Raw genomic sequence first — 21,023 nt, 5'->3', positions numbered from 1 at the left:
TTTATGTATTTATTTTTAAAGATTTTATTTGTTTACTTGACAGAGATCACAAGTAGGCAGAGAGGGAGGGGGAAGCAGGCGCCCCGCTGAGCAGAGAGCCCAGATGTGGGGCTCGATCCCAGGACCCTGGGATCATGACCTGAGCCAAAGGCAGAGGCTTTAACCCACTGAGTCACCCAGGCACCCCAACAAAATACTTTATTAAGAATAAAAGTCATATAAAATTAAGTGAAACACACGTGCAGTGCGGCTTCTGCCCTGGGGCCACCAACCCGCCTTCAAAGCTCTGACGGGGTCCAGCTTCCTCACGGAGGGAAGGAGCATGCTCACTGGGCCACACCGGGTGGAGGTCAGGACAGTGGCCACATGACCTTGGGAATGCCACCGCCCCTCCCCGTGCCTCAGTGTCCTCTGTAATCCCGGGTGAACAGGACCAGCTGCTGGCAGCATGGCAGGAAGGACTGAGACGGTCGGTGAAAATGTCCTGGGGCACGGGAGACACACAGTGCTCGCTGCCTGCACTCTCACTTCCACGTCCGCTATGGGTGGGCTCTGAGAGCTTCACGGTATTCATATATTTATTCGAATGCGTCTTAGGGAGCCAAGCTTAGCTAGCCTCCCCCCACCACTGACAGCATGTGAGTTTAGAAGTGTTAATACTGCAAATGGCCCACAGTCCAAAATAAAGACGAGTTACAAGTTTCCACTGGGAGAAAATTCACTGTTCTGAAGTGTGCAGTTCCGTGGCTATTACAGTCCCAAGGTTGTGTAGTCAACACCACGATCCAATTCCAGGAGAGAAAAGCGGGGGTGGGGGGTGGGGGGGGCAGTCAGTGTTAAAGCCAATTTAAAGAAAACGGTCACATGACTCAAGAAATAGAAAAGAAGCAAAGAAGGGGGCAGGAGGCAGGTGAGCAAGGGTGGGGGGTGGCCGGGAGGGTGTCCGAGCTCGTGACAGCCCCGCGTGATGACCCCATGTGATGGCCCCGTGTGACAGCAGGGCTCCGGAGCCCAGCCTGCCCGCTGCCAGCCCCCAGGTGCCCGCGGAGAAGGGGCACGGGGTTCCCAGGATGGGGGCCTGCACAGAGCCCAGTATGGGGTCTGAGGGACCAGGTCTGAGGCCAGGCCCCCTCTGGGAGGTCAGAAAACTCCTCTTCTTGGGAAGAGAACAAGTTTTTAAACTTCGCTTGGAAATTGGAAACCCTCGCACCTCCCAGGGCTATAAAAAGGCCATATCCCCTGGCCAGGCTAAAAATAAAAGATCCCCACCCAGAAGCACTGGGGGTGAGAGGGGGCACGGTGTGGATGGAACTTGCTGTGTGACTTAAAGCAGGTGTCTGCCCTCTCTGGGCTGTGATCCCCAACAGCATTAGACTGGACAATTTCCAAAGACCCAGTTAATGGGGATATGTATACGGCGGCTGTTGTTACGGAGGCTCTAAGCGGGAAAAGAGGGCTGCCAGCATGTCCTGAAACTTGGCACTCTCTTAGGGTGTTTGCGGGGGTGGGGGTGGGGGGGTTGTCTCTGCTCCTCCGGCGTCTCTGCAGCCCCAGGCAGGGGAGAACTGGAATCACTATCCCATGGCGACCCCTGGTGGCGCAGAGTACGCACTGCAGCACCTTCTGGGTCTCCGCAAATAAACGCGGCATCCTGTTCCGGGGGGAAGGGGGGGCACATATGTGACACAGGTTCTGAGGTCGATGGGCTCCTCCCCATCCTTCAGGGGCGCCAAACTACCTCCCAGCACGGGGTCTTTGCATGGGCTATACCTTCAGTCTGCAGTGGCCTTACCTTTTTGGAATGCCTCCTCCAGGAAGTCTCCCATGACTGCCCCCAGCCCCAGGGCCCCCACAGTGGCATCTGCGTCCCCCATCACACCCAGGACCACCCCGACTGCAACCACCTAGTGGTGTGTCTGTCTCCCTCACAGAGCTGTGAGTCCTGTGAGGGCAAAAACAGTCAACACTTTGTCCACCAAATCTGAAACCATCCCTGGCATACATTAGATGCTCAATACATACTGTTCAATGAACAGATGACAAAGCGAACGAACAGTTCATTCACCAGCAGGGAGGAGGGAAACAGAACAAAGAGGTTATTTTAATGATAAAAAGATTTGCACATTGATTTAAGTTCATTTATTAAGCACCTGCTGTGTGCCAGGTACCGGGGTCCAGCAGTGAAATCAACAGATAAAATTCCCATCCTCTTGGGAAGGCAGATGATAATGTACTCAGTGAATAAGTGACTCACTGTTTTTTGCCTCAAAGTGAGACCAATAGAATGGGGGGGGGGGGGATGGGAGGATCTGGTAGACAAGGTTGTAAATGATTTTAAATGGGGCGCTCAGAGAAGCCTCCAGTAAGAGGATGACATCTGAGCCAAAATCTGGAGGAGGTGAGGAGGGGACTATGTAGGCTTCTGGAGGAAGGACATTCCAAGTAGAGGGAACCACCCATGTAAAGGTCCTGGGGCAGGACCACATCTGGTGTGTTGAGGCCCATGGGGCTCGTACAGACTAGGTAGGGGAGGAGAGGGGGAGGGGAGAGGGAGCGGTGGGGAGAGCAGCTCGAGCCGGGCCTTGGAGGCGGCCAGGAGGACTCCCGCTTGTCCCCCAGAGAGGTAGGAGCCCTGGAGGACTGCGGGCGGAGGAGGTGCTCACGGGCGTCCTCTGGTGGGCCATCCAGATCGCGCCGGAGACGCAGAAGATTTGCAAAATTCCAACTCAAAATCCCTCAAGTTCCGCCCGGGGCCGGGTGGCAGCCACGCACGCACCGGGTGACACTGGGCAATGCATTGCCGTCTCTGGGCCCAGAGAGCGGGAGGACATTTGTACAAGATCTAATCATCCCAGAAAGACATCATTCCAAGCAGGGACAAAGCTATGAACCTCCGAAAACAAATCATCTGTTACTGATTCGTGCTTCCCAGTTTTTGAAGAAGCGGAAATTTTCAAAAAATTCCCCCCTGTTTTTCGTTGAGGCTGTTTTTCTTAGCGGGGGCAGGGGGTTTCCCAGGAAACACTCCAGGCCTGGTGGCCACCTTGGAGCAGTGGCCACCAGGGGGCGCTAGGGCAACAGGACTTGCGGCTGAGCCTCCCGCTCTGGGGATCCACGGCCGTGCCTGAAGTTGTCCTCGCCGGCCTTCCCGCCTCGGGGCCTTTGTCCGTGCTGTGCGCGCCTCCAGGAACTCTCTTCCCAGCCCACGGCTCATTCCGACATACGACTCAGGGCTCCGCTTACTTCCTCCTTCCAGAAACTTCTCTTAATCCCCCCAGGCCGGTCAGCGGTCGCCGTTGGGCCTCAGTAGGCCCCTATACGTCTCCATCACAGGACTAATCCCCTGTCACTGTTTCTGTCTCTGACAGCTGACCCGGAGCCCTGGGAGAACAGGACAGAGTTGTCTCGGGTCACCTTGGGGGGATGGTGACCACACGGTCACCACTGTGCCCACAGGGGCTGCACCCAGTAGGAGCTCAATAAATGTGGTTTGGGTATGGAGAGGGATGAGTCCACATCCTCTCCACCCACCGCCCTGTGAACCCCAGCGTCCCGCATAGGCCTGCCCACCTCAGATGCTCCGAATACTGTTCCTCAAAAGGATTCACTTACAGAGCAACTACTGCACACTGGGCGCCGGGGACACTACAGTGACCCAGACAGATGCAGGAGCCAGGAGAGGGACACGACTATTTCACAGAATAAAAAGAAAACAATGGAGGTCATGAATGAGCCGTCTGCACAATCTCCATATGGGCTGGAAGCCAGTAGAGACACCTGTTTCCTTCCTCTGCCCCCAGAGGCTACTTATGTGCTGTGTCACCTTGGATAAGTGACTTCCCCTCTCTGGGCCTTAGTTTCCTCCTCTGTGAACTGGGGACAAGGATAGTCTCCGGCTCCTGGGCTGTTGGGAGGATAAAATAAGCTCAGCCAGGATGTAAAAGCCTCAGCCCAGGGCTTTCAAAATTCCTGTCCTTTAAGTATGCTGCAGTGACACGGGGACATCCAAAGTACTGGAGTCCCAGACCTGAAGTCACTAGGTCGGCGTATGGATGGGAAAGATGAGACCCAGGAAAGGGCTGTGACTTGTCCCAAGTCTCACAATGTCTCAGGGATGAAATAAAGACTCACGCTCTGAATATCCCCATTTGTCCCTCCTCTGCCTCCACCTGGGTCCAGCCCCCATCAAGGCTGGCCTGGACCTGCTCTGTTGCCACTGCTCTGGTCCCAGGCTCAGGACTGGGCCCCCCAACTTCCGGCCCTGGCCTTCCCAGAGCAGTCACCAGAGGGCGCCGATGAACACTTGAGTCAGCTCCTGCCGGCTTATGCCCACAGCGTTTCAGGGACACCACCTCCCTGAGGGAAAAGCCCAGGTCCTCCCGGAGGCCCGCAAGGCCCAGCAGGAACCTGCTACCGTCCCCTCCCTGCCCTCCTCCCTCTCTCATTCTCCTCTAGCCACACAGGCATCCTGGCTGTTCCTCGAACATGCCAGGCAGGCCCCTGCCCCAGGACCTTTGCACAGCTGTTAGCTCTGCCCAGAAAATCACCCTGGTCCTCAAGCTAGTCTCATCATGGTCAGCTCCTCTTCCTATGGGTCTTGGCTCTAACACCACCTCCTCAGAGAGGCCCTCCCTGGCCACTCGGGCCAAAGTTTTCCCACCATCTCACCATTCATTTCTTCTGATATCTCTTCACTTTCTGAAATTATCTCATTTCATGTGATGACTCAACCACTGTCCCCTCCCCTCCACCTCCAACTAAAAGAAGAGCAAGGGATAGATTGCCTCTGCCTTTGCCCCTACTGCACTCCAGTGCCTGGGTCAATCTGGGTACACAGTAGGTGTTCAATAAATGTTCACATGAACAAATGGTCTCTTCACCACCATCATCCAGTTACTTACAGCTAGCTCTGGCCTCCACTATCAGACAACCATCTGTCCACGAACCCAGCCCACCTCTGCCCATCCTGGAAGCTGGTCCCAGGCTCCTCCCTCAGTTTCACTTCAGTGCTGCGGAGACTCCAGAAAGCTGACACCCAACAAAATCTGAGTCAGCGGCTAAAATAACCATCAGTATCTGACCGTGTGGGTGACTCAGCCAGGCCTGCCACACCCGCCCTCTGGGGCCTCAGGAAACGGAGGAAAGGGCTTGCAAGTTAATGTTTGAGATTTGTGATTGAGCATGTTGTGCGGGAGGGGCCGGCAGCTTCCTGGCTCCGGCGGCTGGAGTTCACCCTTCCTGCACTCCTTCCCTTGGAAATTATAATTCCTCCACTTCTGACCTGTGTGACGAGTGGGGACTCAAAGTCACCCCTTTGAGCCCATTTGCCCTATCCCTAAAATGAGCCCAACACTATAAGCTTCTACCCTAGGAGAGGCCAATTTGGGGGATTAAAATAGGTTCAGAAGCGCGAGGCTGGCTCAGTGGGTGAAGCATGTGACTTTTGATCTCAGGGTCCTGAGGTCGGAGCCCCCCTCGGACGCAGAGATTCCTTTAAAAAATGAAAACGAAATAAAATACGTTTAGATCTTTAAAGCCCAACAAGTGTTAATTCTGTTCTTTCTCAAAGGTCTGTGACGCTGAGAAAAGATGAACCCCCTCCTCTCCAGGCCTGCAGTTAATGAGCACTTACACTGCGAGCTTCAGTGTCTCGCGCAGGATCTGCTGACCTTGAAACACCACACCCACTTCTCAGATGAGAACCGGAGGCTGGGAGAGCCCGAGGCCCTTGCCCAAGATCACGTGGTCAGATCTGAGCCAAGGGCGCGGGGGGGGGGGGGCGGACACGACATATCAAAGCACGACCCCGCGGCCCAAAGAAGCCCAAAAAACGAGGGGCTACAGCAGTGGGTGCTAAATGTCCCCGGTGTCTTTTCTTTCCCTGTTCTCTTGTATTAGAACCAAAACTTTAAGCAAAGCGCCTGGCCCAGCAGAAGACTACATTTCCCAACGTCCCTTGCAGCCGAGGAACCGCGTGACTACGCTCTGGCCAATGATACGCGAGGAACCGCACACCGTGACCGGTCCCTGCCTTACACGGGGAAGCCCGCTCCTCTCCTCGGGTTCCCTTTTTGGGGACCAGAAGTCGTCCCCCAGAGGAGATCGGCACCGCAGAAACATTCAATAAATATTTATCACAGTTAAAGCACGGTAGCCACATCCCCCGCCCGCTGCCCGCACCACCACCCAGGGCAGAATTCGAAAATGCCACGTCCAGCCCGGCCGTGCGCGCCAGGAAGTCATCGGGGCCCCCTTTGCACCGTTTCTGCGGAGCGGCGGCCGACGTCACGCTCCTCTGCCCCCTCGGAAGCGGTGGGGGCGTCCCCAAGGTCCGGGTCCTCCTGCCCGCCGCGCGGCCCCTCTGCCCCTTGCGTCTTGTCGCCGGGCGCCTGGGTCCCTCTCTGGTTCCACATGTGGTTGTGGAGGCCCAGCTGCACCATCTGGGCGTGGTGGATGATCAGGGGCTGCATCCCGGGGCTCCGGGGGGGCGCGGGGCCGGGCGGCGGGAAGGCCGGGTGCTGCGGGAAGGCGGGGGGCGGCGGGAAGGCCGGGTGCTGCGGGAAGGCGGGGGGCGGCGGGAAGGCCGGGGGCGGCGGGAAGGCAGGCGCGGGCGAGCCGGCCACCCACGCAGGCTCCGGGGGCGGCTGGTGGCCCGGCCAGGAGGGAAAGGGCGGGGGGCCCCCCAGAGGCCCCGGGCCCCCGGGGGGCATCTGTGTCCCAAAGGGCATGTGGCTCCCGAAGGCCACCCGCAGGGCCTCCATCTGCTCCTGCCAGCTCCAGCAGGTCTGGACGTAGGCCGAGTAGGCGGCGTTCAGCTTGGCCACCTGCTGCCGCTCGCCCTCCACGCGCTGGCGCTGCTCCTGCAGGGCCCGGACATCCTGCTCCTTCTTCCACTGGGCCTTGCAGGCTCGTAGCCTCTGCGGCTTGAAGGTGTTGGCCACCTTCCTGGCGAAGATCTGGGAGTGCTCGTCCAGCCACACCAGGCCGTTGAGCAGGCTGGACGTGTGCGGGCTCAGCTGGGCCCGGGAGCTCTCCCGCGGCAGGAAGGGGATCACGCAGTCTTGCCACCCGCGCCGCGTGAAGCTGCTCATCAGCGACTGGCTGGCCTGGTGCCGGCCCAGGTGGCAGTCGAAGCTGGGGGTGAGCAGGAGGACGGCGAAGGCCGAGTGGTCGATGGCGTCCTGCAGGCAGCGCAGCTCGCCCCGCCCGGGCACCTGGAAATCTTCGCAGAAGGTGGCCCCGTCGGGAACCCCCAGGGCCTCCAGCCTCTCCCGGACCCGCAGGGCGATGTGTTCATCCGCGGCGACGTGCAGCACCACGAAGTTGTAGAATTTCTGCTCTGACTCCGGCTCGGGAGAAGGGGGGCAGGGGCTGGACGCCGGGCCCGGGGAAGGAAGGGTGGACGGAGGAGGGCAGGGAGAGGACGCGGGCGGGGCTGGCGGCGTGGGTGGGCGTGGGCTGGCCACCTGGGAAGCCGCATCTTCGACAGGAAGTGGGAGTGGGGTCTGGTCCTTGTCAGGGCAAGGGTTTCTGGAGGCCAAGGAGCGAGATTTCGGGCCTCCCGACTCTTCGGTGCACTCCACGGGGTAGTGGGTGCTGCTTTCCAGAGCTCTGGGGGGGTCTGGCTGGCCAGCATGGCTTGCATCTGGGACCGGTTCAGTAAGCCTAGAGACTGGGCTGTTTGGTAGCACCCGGGAGCTGTCACTCTCCACCAATGGGGAGCGGTCAGTCTCCCCCAGTGGGGGGCTGGCACTCTCCCCAGATGAGGGGCTGACAGTCTCCCCCCGTGGGGGGCTGACAGTCTCCACCCGTGGGGGGCTGACAGTCTCCCTCCGTGGGGGGCTGACCGTCTCCCTCCGTGGGGGGCTGACCGTCTCTTCCAACGGTGGCCAGCTCACCTCCTCAGGCTCCTGGCAGCCCGTGGGGGCAGGCTCGGGCACCAGGCTGGCCCGGGGCTCGTCACACAGCTTGCTGGGCCCGTGGCAGCTGCGGGGATGGCTGAGAAAGGGCAGGGTGGGCGACTGGCTGATTTCCAGATTGCTGGCCAGGGAGGTGGGGCTGCCCGTGGATCTCAGGGAACGCCCCCTGCTCCAGCCGGAGAGGTGCTCTATGGGCTGTGGGAGGCTGCGGGTGCCCGAGGGTGACACTGAGGAGGCTGGCAAGCAGCCCAGGTCAGAGTGAAGGGGTTGGAAGCTCCCCAGGTCCCCAATGATGCCCCACCCACACCGGTCCTGGGCCTCTCCCTGGAGCTCGGCGAGCCGGTGGTCGTCCCTGGAGCGGAAAGTATGGAGGGCGGCCCGGTAGGCCGTGTCCCGCATAGTGGCCGGGCACAGCTTCTCCTCAGCCAGCAGGTGGTACACCCGGGCAACTGCCCAGGACAAGTCTGGGGGCTCCTCTGGGGCCTCGGTGCTGTCCATGCCGGCCCACTGGCGGGCCACCAGCCGCGCCACCGCGTCCGCCTTCAGTGCCTCCAGGGAGATCCTGGCCTCAGTCTCTCGGCCCAGCTTCAGGAGCACCATGGCGTGCAGGAGGTCCGCCCCCCGGCAGCCCGGCCGCAGGGCCTTCAGCTTGTGCTTGAGACGCAGGAGCTCGCCTTGGCCCGCAGCACCTAGGATGTCAAAGGCGCTGGAGAGCGACAGGCCCGCGCAGGCCATGGGCATGGGTGGGTGCGGCCCTGGGAAGCAGAAGCACTGGGTGGCGGAGGCATGTTCCACACCACTGGCCTTCCCGCATGCTTGGAGTCCCCTACGGGCTCACCATACCGAGTCTCACGGGGCACACGGCCGTAGACCTGTGAAGCAACAGCGACACGGTCACCTCCAGAAAGGGGGCGGCTCCAGGAGGTGGCCGAGACTCGGCCACCTGCCTGCCCTCCGGTGCCACCCCCACACATCAGGGTGACCTTGGGAAAGCTCCCTGCCATGCTCCCCACCCCCCGCCCCGCCTCCATTTCCCCTCCTGCAAGAGGAAAGCGGTCCACACTTGCCCGGTGTCACCCAAGACGCAGACACTACTATTTTCCCCATTTGCGTGTGAAAAAAAAGCGTGCCAGAGAAGGGAGGTCACTTGCCCCAAGTCACACAGCCAGTGGGGGACAGAGCTGGGATTGGAACCCACGAAGTTCGGCTCCAGAGGCTGAGGGCCCGACCACAAGAGTATACTGTCTGTTAGGAATAATAATAAGCTTACTTGTGGGATCGGTTCAGGGAATTGTGCTGCCTTCACGTATGGAAAATTCTGAGCCCGACGACCGGAAGTCAGTAGGCGCTCAGTACCTGCTCACTAGGGAGGCGATCGGGCTCCCAGATGACCCCCTGAACCTCCATCCTGGTATTCACGGCCCAGGGCGGCCCCTCCAGCGGAGAGCCAGAGCCAACCTCGGTGACTGATGGACTCCGGTGGAAGTGATGGGCGGTCACTAGGGACATCAGATTATAAGACACTGGCTTGGGGCGCCTGGGCGGCTCAGTGGGTTAAGCCTCTGCCTTCAGCTCAGGTCATGGTCTCAGGGTCCTGGGATCGAGCCCGGCATTGGGCTCTCTGCTCGGCAGGGAGCTGCTTCCTTCTCTCTCTCTGCCTGCCTCTGTGCCTACTTGTGATCTCTGCCTGTCAAATAAATATAATAAAATCTTAAAAAAAAAAAAAACAGGCACAGAAAAAGGCCTTTCAGGGCACCTGGGTGGCATCCGTCAGTGAAGCATCTGCCTTGGGCTCAGGTCATGATCCCGGGGTCCTGGGATCGAGCCCCACGGGGAGCCCATGTGGGGAGTCTGCTTCTCCCTCTCCCTCTACTGCTCCTCTGCTCGCTCTCTCTCTCTCTCTCATTTAGTCTCTCAAATAAATAAATAAAATCTTAAAAAAAAAAAAAGAAAAAAAGGCCTTTCCTAAGGGCATGCAACAGGTTGCTGGGGAGAAGATTCCAAATCCCGTAACTGAGGTCGCCAGGTGCTCAAAGCACATCATAATCAGTCTTAGGAAAAAAACACACAAGTTCAGATCCATTCCAGGAAACTGAGAAGCCTTTACGTGCCCTTCAGCTGGGCTGGGACTTCTGTCTGGTCCACCCTAGTGCCCACAATGACACCCGTGAAGCCCAGAGCAGTGTTTCTCAACCAAGAACACCTCTGACTGCCAACCCCCAACCCTTGGCCACATCTGGGGACATCAGGGGTTGTCACGACCATAGGGAAAGGGGCGCCTGGCATCGCGTAGATGAGGCCAGGGATCCTGCTCACTCCCCCTCCCTCCAGCAGTGCCCAGGATGGCACCCCGAGAGGAAATGACCCCGTCACTGAAGACCTAGTCTAGAGCCAAAGCTGACTCATGGATCACAGACCATGAATCACAGACTCAGTGCAAAAATGATTCAGGGTTTTTGTTTTTTTTTTTAAATTCATTTTGAGGAGATGCAGCCCACTAGGGCCCCAGGGCCAAGGTCCAAGATTCCAGGAAGGTCAGATGCAGGCCAGGGAGAGCACGGGGAGAACCGGCACCGGGGATGGGGGCAGAACGCAAGGGGGACAGGACTGAGCTGCCCCCTGAGCAGGGCAGAAGAGAAGTGGCCGAGAAGGGGCAGAGGGAGCGGTGCTGGGGGGACGGATGTAGAGAGGCAAGTGGTTGTCTGGCTGTTTCAGAAATAGAAGTGGCCCAAGATGCTGACACGCGGATGTATGGGCCGGGGGAGGGGGCGGAGAGAGAAACAGCACAGATCTCCCCAAATGCAGCTGACTTCCTCATGTGGAAGACAGACAACCAACAAATGAGTGACATTCACAGCACATCAGCTGGGAATAAATGCCAGGGAGAAACACGAGACAGGAAGGAGGGTCACGAACCCTGAGATTCAGGGATAGGGGTGTTCACAGTTTTAAATAACGGGGTTCAAGGAGGCCTCGATGACAAGAGAAATTTCAACAGGACATATGAATGGGACCCAGAGGGACACCTGGTGGAAGAGAGTTCCAGGCAGAGGGGGAACAGCATGTGCAAAGGCCCTGGGGCAGGACCAGTCAGGATTGATGGAGGAGCAACGAGGATGCCCGCTTGGCTGAGTGAGCAAGGGGGAGAGAGGGAGGAGGGGAGGGCAGGGAGAGGAACCGGCGGGTCCTGCAGGGCTGTGTGGGCCATGGGGGGAGGACTTGGGTTTTCACACAGAGGGAGGGGGGACCTGAAACTTTAAACCACCTTAGACCTGTCTCAGTGTGGTGGCTGTGGCTTATGTGTGTTGCCACAAAGAAAAACAACTCCACGGGACCACATCGGTGAATACTTCAAGAGAAGCCAGAAATGCAGAGTTTTAGGACAATGCTGAGTTTTGCCAAGTTGGCAATCAATTCAAATACTTTTTTTTTTTTTTTTAAGATTTATTGAGGGGCACCTGGGTGGCTCAGTCATTAAGCGTCTGCCTTCAGCTCGGATCATGATCCCAGGGTTCTGGGATCAAGTCCCACACTGGGCTCCCTGCTCAGCGGGAAGCCGGCTTCTCCCTCTCCCACTCCCCCTGCTTGTGTTCCCTCTCTCGCTGTCTCTCTCTCTGTCAAATAAATAAAATCATAAAAAAAAATATTATTGATGGACTTGGGAGAAAGAGCACTTGAGCAGGGGGAGGGGCAGAGAGAAAGGAAGAGAGAGACTCTCAAGCGGACTCCATGCTGAGCGCAAAGCCCCCCACGGGCTCGATCTCACGACCCTGAGATCATGACCTGAGCCGAAACCAAGAGTCAGACGCCCAATCGACTGTGCCACCCCAGGTGCCCCTCAAATATTTTTAAGACACCTTGTGAGCTTAAAAAAAAAAAAAGGTGGGCCAATATGCAAAGTAAAAACTCCAAACGTTATTTGTTGCATGATACATAGCGAAGTGTGTAAGAAGCAAGGCAAACATTCATTCAACGAGGAATTTTCCAGCATCTGCCAAGTATCAGGCTCTGCTGAACCCACCAGGTCAGAGAAAAGAAAACAGAAACAGACTCTTTCCTCTTGGAGATGACAGTCCAGTGGGCATGATATTTACATGATATGTATAGGACATATACATAATAGGGTAAAAAAGCAGGTATATGTATAGATAACATATAAGCAATGGGTCCGTTTAACTGAGGACCTACTCGAGGCCACCGGTCGCCAGGCACGGTCCTGCCTCAGGACCTTTATACTGGCTGTTCCCTCTGCCTGCAAAGCTTTTGCCAGGTACCCCCACCGCTCATTCCCTGTCCTCCTCCAGATTTTTTCCCCATTTTATTTTATTTGCAGATTTTTAAAAAATCAAGATTAGCTTGACGATGGGGTGCCCGGCTGGCTCAGTCGGTAGAGCGTGCAACTCTTCATCTTAGGGTTGCGAGTTCAACCCTCCCTGTTGGGTGTAGAGATTAGTTTAAACACACACACACACACACACACACACACACACAACTGCACATAATGGCCTAGAACAGAGACCAGTGACACTCAGGACACTGTGCATCGCTGCCTTGGACAGAGGTCGCTGGCTGCTCTCGTGGGTTTTGGCACACAACAGTGCGTGGCCACTGTCCACCTACTGAAAGGTCACAGTAGCGACCGTGTGGCCTGCGGCACCAAAAATACTCACTCTCTGGCCCTTTGCGGGAAAAAGGTATGTGATTTTTTTCCGCACTCCGAGGGGCGAGCTTGACTTGAGGTAGCACAGCGGAGACGGAGTGAAAGCCATTGGTGCACACACGTGTGTCTGTAACCAGACCACCCAACTCTCTCTCTAGCCCATACAGTTACTGCAAAGCACAACAGGCTGTTACCCCAAACTGTGTCGCTCTGAAGAATTCCCAGGTTGGAACCCTAACTCCCGGGAGCTCAGAATGTGACATGCATCTGGGACTGGGGTCTTTACAGAGGTGCTGAAGTTACAATGACGTCATCAGTGTGGATCCGAATCCAGTGTGACTTGCCTCCTTGGAAGAAGAGGAGAGGAGGACACAGATGCGCACGGTGTCAAGACCGGTGAGGGTGCATCGTCTGCACGCCCAGGAGAGACACCCCGGAAGGAACCAAACCTGCCCCCAGCTTCCTCTCAAACTGCCAGCCACCTGAACCCCGAGAAGATACATTTCTGGTGTGTAAGCAGCCTCCTCCTCTGTATTTTAAGGCATGGCCGCGTGGCTACTGAGCATTAGAAATGTAGCCACTGCTAAGGAGAAACCAAATTTGAAACTGGGTTCATTTTTAATTAATCCAAATTGAAAATGATAAGCCGAGGAAGCCTCAAATATTGTCCCCGTTAGGGGCACCTGGGTGGCTCAGTGGGTTAAGCCTCTGCCTTCGGCTCAGGTCATGATCTCAGGGTCCTGGGATGGAGCCCCGCATCGGGCTCTCTGCTCAGTGGGGTGCCTGCTTCCCCCTCTCTCTGCCTGCCTCTCTGCCTGCTTGTGATCTCTGTCTGCCAAGTAAATAAATAAAATCTTAAAAAAAAAAAATATTGTCCCCATTAAACGCAGTCTTGTTCTGGAAGGACCAGATTCCATTTGGAAACTGTTGGAAATAGAGCACGGGAATCCAGGTCTGGTAAAAGACACACCAGATTTTGAAGAATCAGTGTGTACACACACACACACACACACACACACACGAGAGGTAAGATGCCTCATTAGGCATCTGTATCGGTTACACCTTGGTTCTATTATGATACATAAAATGCATGGAGAGAATGGATTTGACCTGTTTCACTTTTCCTTTTGTTAATATCGCTGTTGGGGAGTGGAAAATGGCATAGGCACCCCACGTTATGTTCCTGCGGGACAGCGAAGAGTTACACGTTGGCACCATGACCCAGTAAGGCTGGGATCATCGCGTTTTTGACACAGGAAATGCTGCTTTTGTGTGCTGCTTACCGGCTGTGTTTTTGGCTCCCTACCGGGAGACTGGCTGGAGGGTTACAGGTGCGAGGAGCCATGAGACGCAGAGACCTACAGCACCTCCTAAGCGGTGAAGGGAACTCTCCCCCCCACCAGCTGTGTAACAGGATAAAACGTTCGAGTGCGACTCCTGCACGACCCACTGTCAAGTCTTTCTGAAATGAGCAAGATTGCTACTCGAATATGGTCTGATGTCCTCCCTCAACAGCAACGAGTCCCAGATCTACCATTCTTTCCACTTCCCGAGGACTCCTGGGAGCAGCTGTGTACACAGCTTAAAATGAGAAAAGCCCAGATGTGTTGACATGTGCCCTCCAATCTTTTTTTCAAGATTTTATTAATTTGTTTGAGAGAGAGAGAGCACGCACGAGAGCAGAAGCAGGGGGGAGCAGCAGAGGCAGAGGGAGAAGCAGGCTCCTCCCACCAAGCAGGGAGCCCGATACAGGGCTCCATCCCAGGACCCTGGGATCATGACCCCAGCCGAAGGCAGCAGTTCAACCAATTGAGCCACCCAGGCACCCCATGTGCCCTCCAATGTTTAAGAGATAAAAGGCACGGCAGATAAAATGTGCAGAAGCACAGCACCTGGGAGAGGGCACAGGGAGGGCGGGGGCTGGATGTCACGTTCTGTTTTGCGCTGCGTTTGCTCTGAAAATTCACCAAGTTCTAGACTTCGGATTTGTGTCCTATTCTGAATTCAGGTTGTACATAAATAAATTAAAAGAGAAAAAGTTCAAGGCGCCTGGGTGACTCAGTCGATTGGAACCCCGCCTTCGGCTCAGGTCATGATCCCGGGATCCTAGGACTGATCCCTGCTTTGGGGGGGTCCCAGCTCAGCAGGAGTCTGCTTCTTCCTCTCCTTCTGCGCCCTCCAACCCCCCACCCCCACCCCCGTTCATGCTCTCCTTCACTCTCTCCAATAAATAAATAAAGGCTTTTAAAATAACAAAAGGAAAAAAATTCAAAAAGAGTTCTCCAACTCCGCCACTGGCAACAATGTAGTCAGGGAGAACAGGGCAGTGGCTGTCCTTGTCTGAGAACCAACGTCTGTCTCATCCATGTGACGCCCACCTGAAATGAGTCACCTCCAGGGTAAGGGAGAGCAGATGGCTGGCAAAAAATGCCCTTGGGGTTCCAATCTCAGCTCCACCACTCTCAAGGTAGGCCCTTGGGTAGGCCGATGTGCACAAGGGTGCCTCAGTGTTCTCATCTCTGAAATGGGAGCATTGAGAACCCCTATCTACTAGCACCTTCGTGCATTACAGGCGCCTGGATCTGAGGAATCCTCAAGCCAGGCCAACTGAGAAATTGCGGGATATCCACTCTCTGCTTGATCCTGCCTCAGGGCCTTCGCATCTGCTGTTCCCTCAGACTAGGACACCCTTCCCCAGACAGCCGCATGGCTGGCTCTTTTGCCTCCTTTAGGTCTCAGCTCAAATGTCACTTCCTCATCAAGGTCAACCTTGGCCACCCTGCTTAAAACTGAAGCCCACTCCCCCACACTCCCTGCTTTTTCTTTCTTTTTTTTTTTTTTTAAAGATTTTATTTATTTATTTGACAGACAGAGATCACAAGTAGGCAGAGAGGCAGGCAGAGAGGAAGGGAAACAGGCTCCCTGCTGAGCAGAGAGCCCAATGCAGGGCTCGATCCCAGGACCCTGAGATCATGACCGGAGCCGAAGGCAGAGCCACCCAGGCGCCCCCCTGCTTTATTTTTCCTCCTTCCAACTCCTCCTTTCCTGACACTATAGATCTACCAACTTACTTCGTTGAGAATGCGTCGCTTGCCACCTGAGTCAGACCACTAAAACAGGAGTGTTCGCTTGTCTCATTCACAGCTGCATCTAACAACAGGCACACAGGAGGCATTTAATAAATGCTGACGGATGGGATCAATCAATGAACGCACCCGAGAGCCCCTGGCACACAGTGAGCGCTCCATAAATGTTTCCTGCTGAATCCTCTCCCCAGCCAGACAAAAAGTCTAATCGGCTCCCACCAGGACCGGCGCAGAGTCGAGGCACCATTCTCTCTGCTTTTGGCTTATTAAGAAATGTTACAACACGACACGGAAGGCAAAACACAGCCAAACTCTCCCTGAAAACTATGGAGACAGGAGGGGCATTTGTTCAGGTCCTGTTTGCTGAGCACTTACTAGGGAGCGGAGACAGGATGAAGCACACGCGAACATTAGAAGTTAGGGCTGCTTGGGCTGCCCCTGTGCACACCGGAAGGGGAGGCACAGAGAGGTAGAGACACTTGCCCTGGGTCACACAGGTGGAAAGTAAGGAGGCAAAGACTGAAACCAGGCAGCCCCGCTCCAGGGAACCCGCCCTTATTCAGCGAGTACCGACTCTGTGGGGCCCCTTCCCGGGCCAGCGGACGAGCTGCGGGATACCCACTCTCTGCTTCGGGCACGCATCACCACGACCCATCACGGTTCTTGCTAATCGAGGCCACCACTCTGCCCCTGGTTCTCCAAAAATGTTTGCTGCAGAATGAGTACACACCCCTAGGCAGAGGAGGAAACGGAGGCCCCGGCGCGAGCCCCCTGCACCCACCGACCCACCCTCGCAGGCTGGAACCCACACCGGGGACCTCCAGCTTGCCTGGGAGTCACAACCGCGCCCCCTCCGCGACCTCCCCGACCTCCTCCTCCTACTTCAGCCACGGGGAAAGGGAAGAAGTGGCGCGGGGGTCCCGTAAGGTTGTCCTGGGGCCCCCCGACTCTGAGTGGCGACGGCAGCCAGCACTGGGCCGACCCGCATCGGCTCCTACGCGGGGAGCAGCCGACCCCAAACCCCAGCGGAAGGGGGGAGGCGTGGGGCCTGGAGATTCTCGGATCTTCTCTGATGGGGACTGGAGCCGAGGAAAGCACGCTGCTGCCGCGGGAGGGGGTCCCGGGAGCCCCGCGAGAAGTGGATTCGGGGCCCGGAAGGAGCTGGGGGGAGGGGCGGCGCAGGCGGGGCAGGAAGAAGGTGGGGCGCGAGGGCAACGTCTCCAGGCTCGGGAGAAATTCCCGAAGAAATTAGGAGCAAGCAAGCCCGCGCGTGTGGAATAGGGAGGGTGGGGGAGGGGTGCTGGAGAGGGATCCGGGGTGTTGGGGCGAAGCACCGGCCGTCAGGGAGGGATTCTGGGTCGGGAGGGACCTGGGGAGCTGGAGAGAAACCAGTGGCGTTTGGAAGGAACTGGGGTGTTGGGGAGGGACCCGGGGTGGCGGGAAGGAATCCGAGAGGGTTGGGCGGCCTTCGAGGCGTCGGAAAGGAGTTCAGGGTGTTGGCGAGAGATCTGGGGTGCTGGGGGGCAACACGGCGAGGAGGAATCGGGGTCTGGGAGGAAGGACCAGGCCCACCCGGGAGGGGAGCCGAGCGCTGAGGGGCGCGAGGGCTCCTGGAGCCGGGGAGGGGGTGCGGCTGGTCGAGAACCCCCGGGAGGAGCCTCACCCTCCCCGGCCCTGGCCACCTACCCGGGGTCCCGCTCCATCGACCTTCCGCGCGGGGGCTGGCGGCCTGGCGACGGTGCCCGCGGGTGGCGGGGCGCCCAAGACGCGAGGGCGGCTCCGCCCCCGGCCTCCGCCGGCCCCTTCCGCGTCCGGCGGGGAGCGAGGCAGGAAAGTGAGATCACACTTTCCCCGCCGGGCGGGGAAAGTCCCAGAGGCGCCCCGCTGCGACACCCCGAGCGCCCCCGCGAGCTGCCATCTTCGGGGACTTTGGACCCCTCCCGCGCGGGCTCTGGGGACCAGGAGGGGGACAGAGCCCTGCCCTCCGGGCGCCCGCCGTCTAGGGAGAGAGTAAATACAATTTAAAAATTAGACCATCTCAACCGGTGATAAGGCTTTCCACGGAGCAGAACGGGGGGATAGGGTAATATTGGGGGGGGGCTACCTGAAATCGGCCACCCTGGAGGGCTTTGGGGATCCCCAGGTGCCTGAAAGAGGGGCAGCCGAGATGGCATATTTTGAAGCTGCAAACACATTTAAAAATTCATAAGGGGGGGCGCCTGGGTGGCTCAGTGGGTTAAAGCCTCTGCCTTCAGCTCAGGTCATGATCCCAGGGTCCTGGGATAGAGCCCCGCATGGGGCTCTCCGCTCAGCCGGGAGCCTGCTTCCTCCTCTCTCTCTGTCTGCCTCTCTGCCTACTTGTGATCTCTGTCTGTCAAATGAATAAATAAAAATCTTTAAAAACATTCATAAGGGATCCTAAACTTTTGGGGTCCCAGATCCAGCCCCCACATGTCCATTGGGCATAGTTAAAATGTGGCACCATCACACTTTTAGGGACCCACAAAAAAGTTTTCATTTCTTTTCAAATCAGGAAGAAAACAATGAATATGGTTCATCCCAGATTATAACTGCCCTTATACCAACATGGTTGTAAATATAATTTGTATTCGTTTATTTATTTTCACGGACAAGGACCTAGGAAAGTCATAATGCCTTTGACCAGGTTTCTTGGTTAGTTTGGAGAAGCTCAGAGTATGTTCCCAAAATACCATCTGTAGATGTGTCAAACGATATACAAGAAGTTTCGAGGAAGTCCATTATGTTGAAATACATCTATTAAAATATTTTTGGGGGGTGCCTGGGTGGCTCAGTGGGTTAGGCCTCTGCCTTGGGCTCGGGTTGTGATCTCAGGGTCCTGGGATCGAGCCCTGCGTCCGGCTCTCTGCTCAGCCCGGCTCTCTGCTCAGCGGGGAGCCTGCTTCTCCCTCTGTCTGCCTGCCTCTCTGCCTACTTGTGATCTCTCTGTGTGTCATATAAATAGAATCTTTAAAAAAATATAAAAAATAAAGTATTTTTTTAAATGACTTAGTGATCCAATATCACTAAATGGATAAACACAGTGTGGTCCATCTGTATGTGGGAATATTATTCAGCCTTCAAAAAGAAGGAAATCGGCTATCTGCTACACAGTGCATGGACCCTGAGAACACTTTACCCAGTGATATCAGGCAGACCCAAAAGGACAAATCCTGTCTGATTCCACTCATAGGAAGTTCCTAAAGAGTCAAATTTATAGAAACAGGAAGTAGATGGTGGGAGCCAGTGGCTGAGGGAGGGGGAGGGGAGTCCATGTTTCATGCGGACAGATATTGAGTTTGGGAAGATGGAAATTTCTGGAGACGGAGGGTGGGGTTGCTTGCACGACAGTGTGAGGATGCTTGGTGCCGGGGAGCTGTGCGCTTAGAGATGGTTAAAGTGGTAAATTTCATGTTAAGTATATTTACCACAATTTTAAAAATTGTGTTTAATACTTGTAAGATAATCACTTTAAAATCCTTTTCAAATAGAGCTACGCTAAAACAAACAAGGCTTCGGGCTATGTCTTTATTTTTACCACCACATTAACTGACAAGATCTAATAACCACAGGTGTCTGTCGTATTTCGAGGTGTTCGCACCAAAGCAATCAAATATGAAAATATCTGTGAGTTTCTATTGGGGACAAAGTCACAAGTCCTGCCAGTGCCTTCATTCATAATTGAGGAAATGGCAAGTATCGGTCAGTGAAAATAAAGACGTGATTTTTTTCCCCCCATTACTTCATGAATTCCATCATCAGGTTCCCACGAGGTCCGTGGGACAAGCACACACTGAAGTTTGTGTCAAGAGTCATGAAAGCAGGGCGCCTGGGGGGCTCAGTTAGTTAAGCAACTGCCTTTGGCTCAGGTCAGGATTCCAGAGTCCCGGGATGGAGTCCCGCATTGGGCTCCCGGCTCCATGGGGAGTCTGCTTCTCCCCTCTCATGCTCTCTCTCACTCTCAAAAAAATAAATAAAATCTAAAAAAAAAAAAAAAGAGTCATGAGAGCAGGAGCAAATGGAAGTTAAATGAGTGCTAATTCCTCCTCACCTAGTGCACTTAGTGTGTGTCTCTGGTGGGAGAGAAATTTTATTGAGCACCTACTGTCATCCAGGCACGTCTAGGCTCTGGGGATCCACTGGGGAGGAAGAAAGAAGTGGTCCCGACCTTCAGGGTCCCTGAGCTAGGGAGGGAGAAGGCATTAAGCCCATCTTCCTTTGCCCCTACCATTGTCCCACCATCTCCAATTTCTGGAGTTTCATTACGTACTGGCCACCCCACACCAAACACATCTTGGGGATCACCGACCCATGTTTTAAAATAGCCCTCCCAGGGGGATTGGAATGTGCCCGTTTTATAGGTGAGAATACTGAGGCTCAGAGAAAGTAACATGGAGGGGGCATCCAGGCTTCCAGGGGAAACCCTGAGCTGCGGATGAGTAAATCGGAGCGCCTGTGGTGGTCTCACTAAGCATGGCCGTATCACACCTTACTGCGTCCCCAGTCACTGGACACACCACTTGCTTCCACTATTCCCCAGGACACAGGAGTCACCACCTTCTAAGGTGGTGGCTGTGAACACCAGGCAGGGCATGTCTGAGTGCTGGGTTCAAATCCTCACTCTGACACTTTATAGCTGTGAGGTGGGGCCGAGCGTGAGCCCTCTGAATGGTGCCTCAGTTTCCCTCCCTTGTAACCTGGAGATGCTAACAGCACCTGCCTCGTGGTGTCGATGAGAGGCTTAGGTGACTCAGTGGACGGGGTTTCTCTAGGACGGCTGTGGAGAAGGGGAACTTCGCAGAATTCTCCCCAGACATGGAGAACATACATTCTCACTCTTACTAAATACTGCCCAACCGTTCTCCAAATTAGCACTCTCCACTTACACTCCCACCGGAAGTGACCACAAGGGCTCATTTCCCCCATCACCTCCCTATGTTGCTTTCTCTTTCTTACTTTGTATTGAGGGATAAATCATAGGCCCTAAAGAGTGTAAATTTCGACCGGACGGCTCAGTGGACTTTCACATCCATATACACTCCCTGTGGCCAACGCAGATTGAGACACATACACGTCATTTCCGGCCCCTGGAAAGCTCCGTGGGCAACGCTCGCCTGATTTCTTTCACCATAGCCGAGCTCGTGTTTTGGAACTTCGCTAACACGGAATCAGAGTCTGGGTTCATCTCGGGTCTGGTTTCTTTTGCTCAACATGGCTCCTGTGAGTTTCACCCATGATGTTGCTCTGGACCTTAAAACAATGAAACAGCCAGTGATTTTACCAGCAAAATGAGCTTATTCAGGGATAGCACAGGAATCGCAACTTCGGATGGCAAGACAT

At 55.7% G+C, this 21,023-nt stretch overlaps 1 protein-coding gene across 1 annotated transcript; it reads right to left on the bottom strand.

Moving 5' to 3' along the window:
- TICAM1 (TIR domain containing adaptor molecule 1) lies at window positions 1–17,420 on the bottom strand. The gene is made up of 2 exons (XM_080799500.1): window positions 17,352–17,420; window positions 1–8,791 (listed from the first exon to the last, which is right to left on the bottom strand). Exon 2 carries the CDS (start codon window positions 8,658–8,660, stop codon window positions 6,240–6,242), a length of 2,421 nt encoding a protein of 806 aa, XP_080655626.1. The 5' UTR covers window positions 8,661–8,791; window positions 17,352–17,420; the 3' UTR covers window positions 1–6,239.
- Between the last annotated feature and the right edge of the window lie 3,603 nt (window positions 17,421–21,023).

Source organism: Martes martes (genome assembly GCF_963455335.1).
Source record: "Martes martes genome assembly, chromosome: 1".
NCBI classification, from domain to species: Eukaryota; Metazoa; Chordata; class Mammalia; order Carnivora; family Mustelidae; genus Martes; species Martes martes.
The sequence above is the reverse complement of the archived record's forward strand: the minus strand, read 5'-3'. Positions and strand labels throughout refer to the sequence as shown.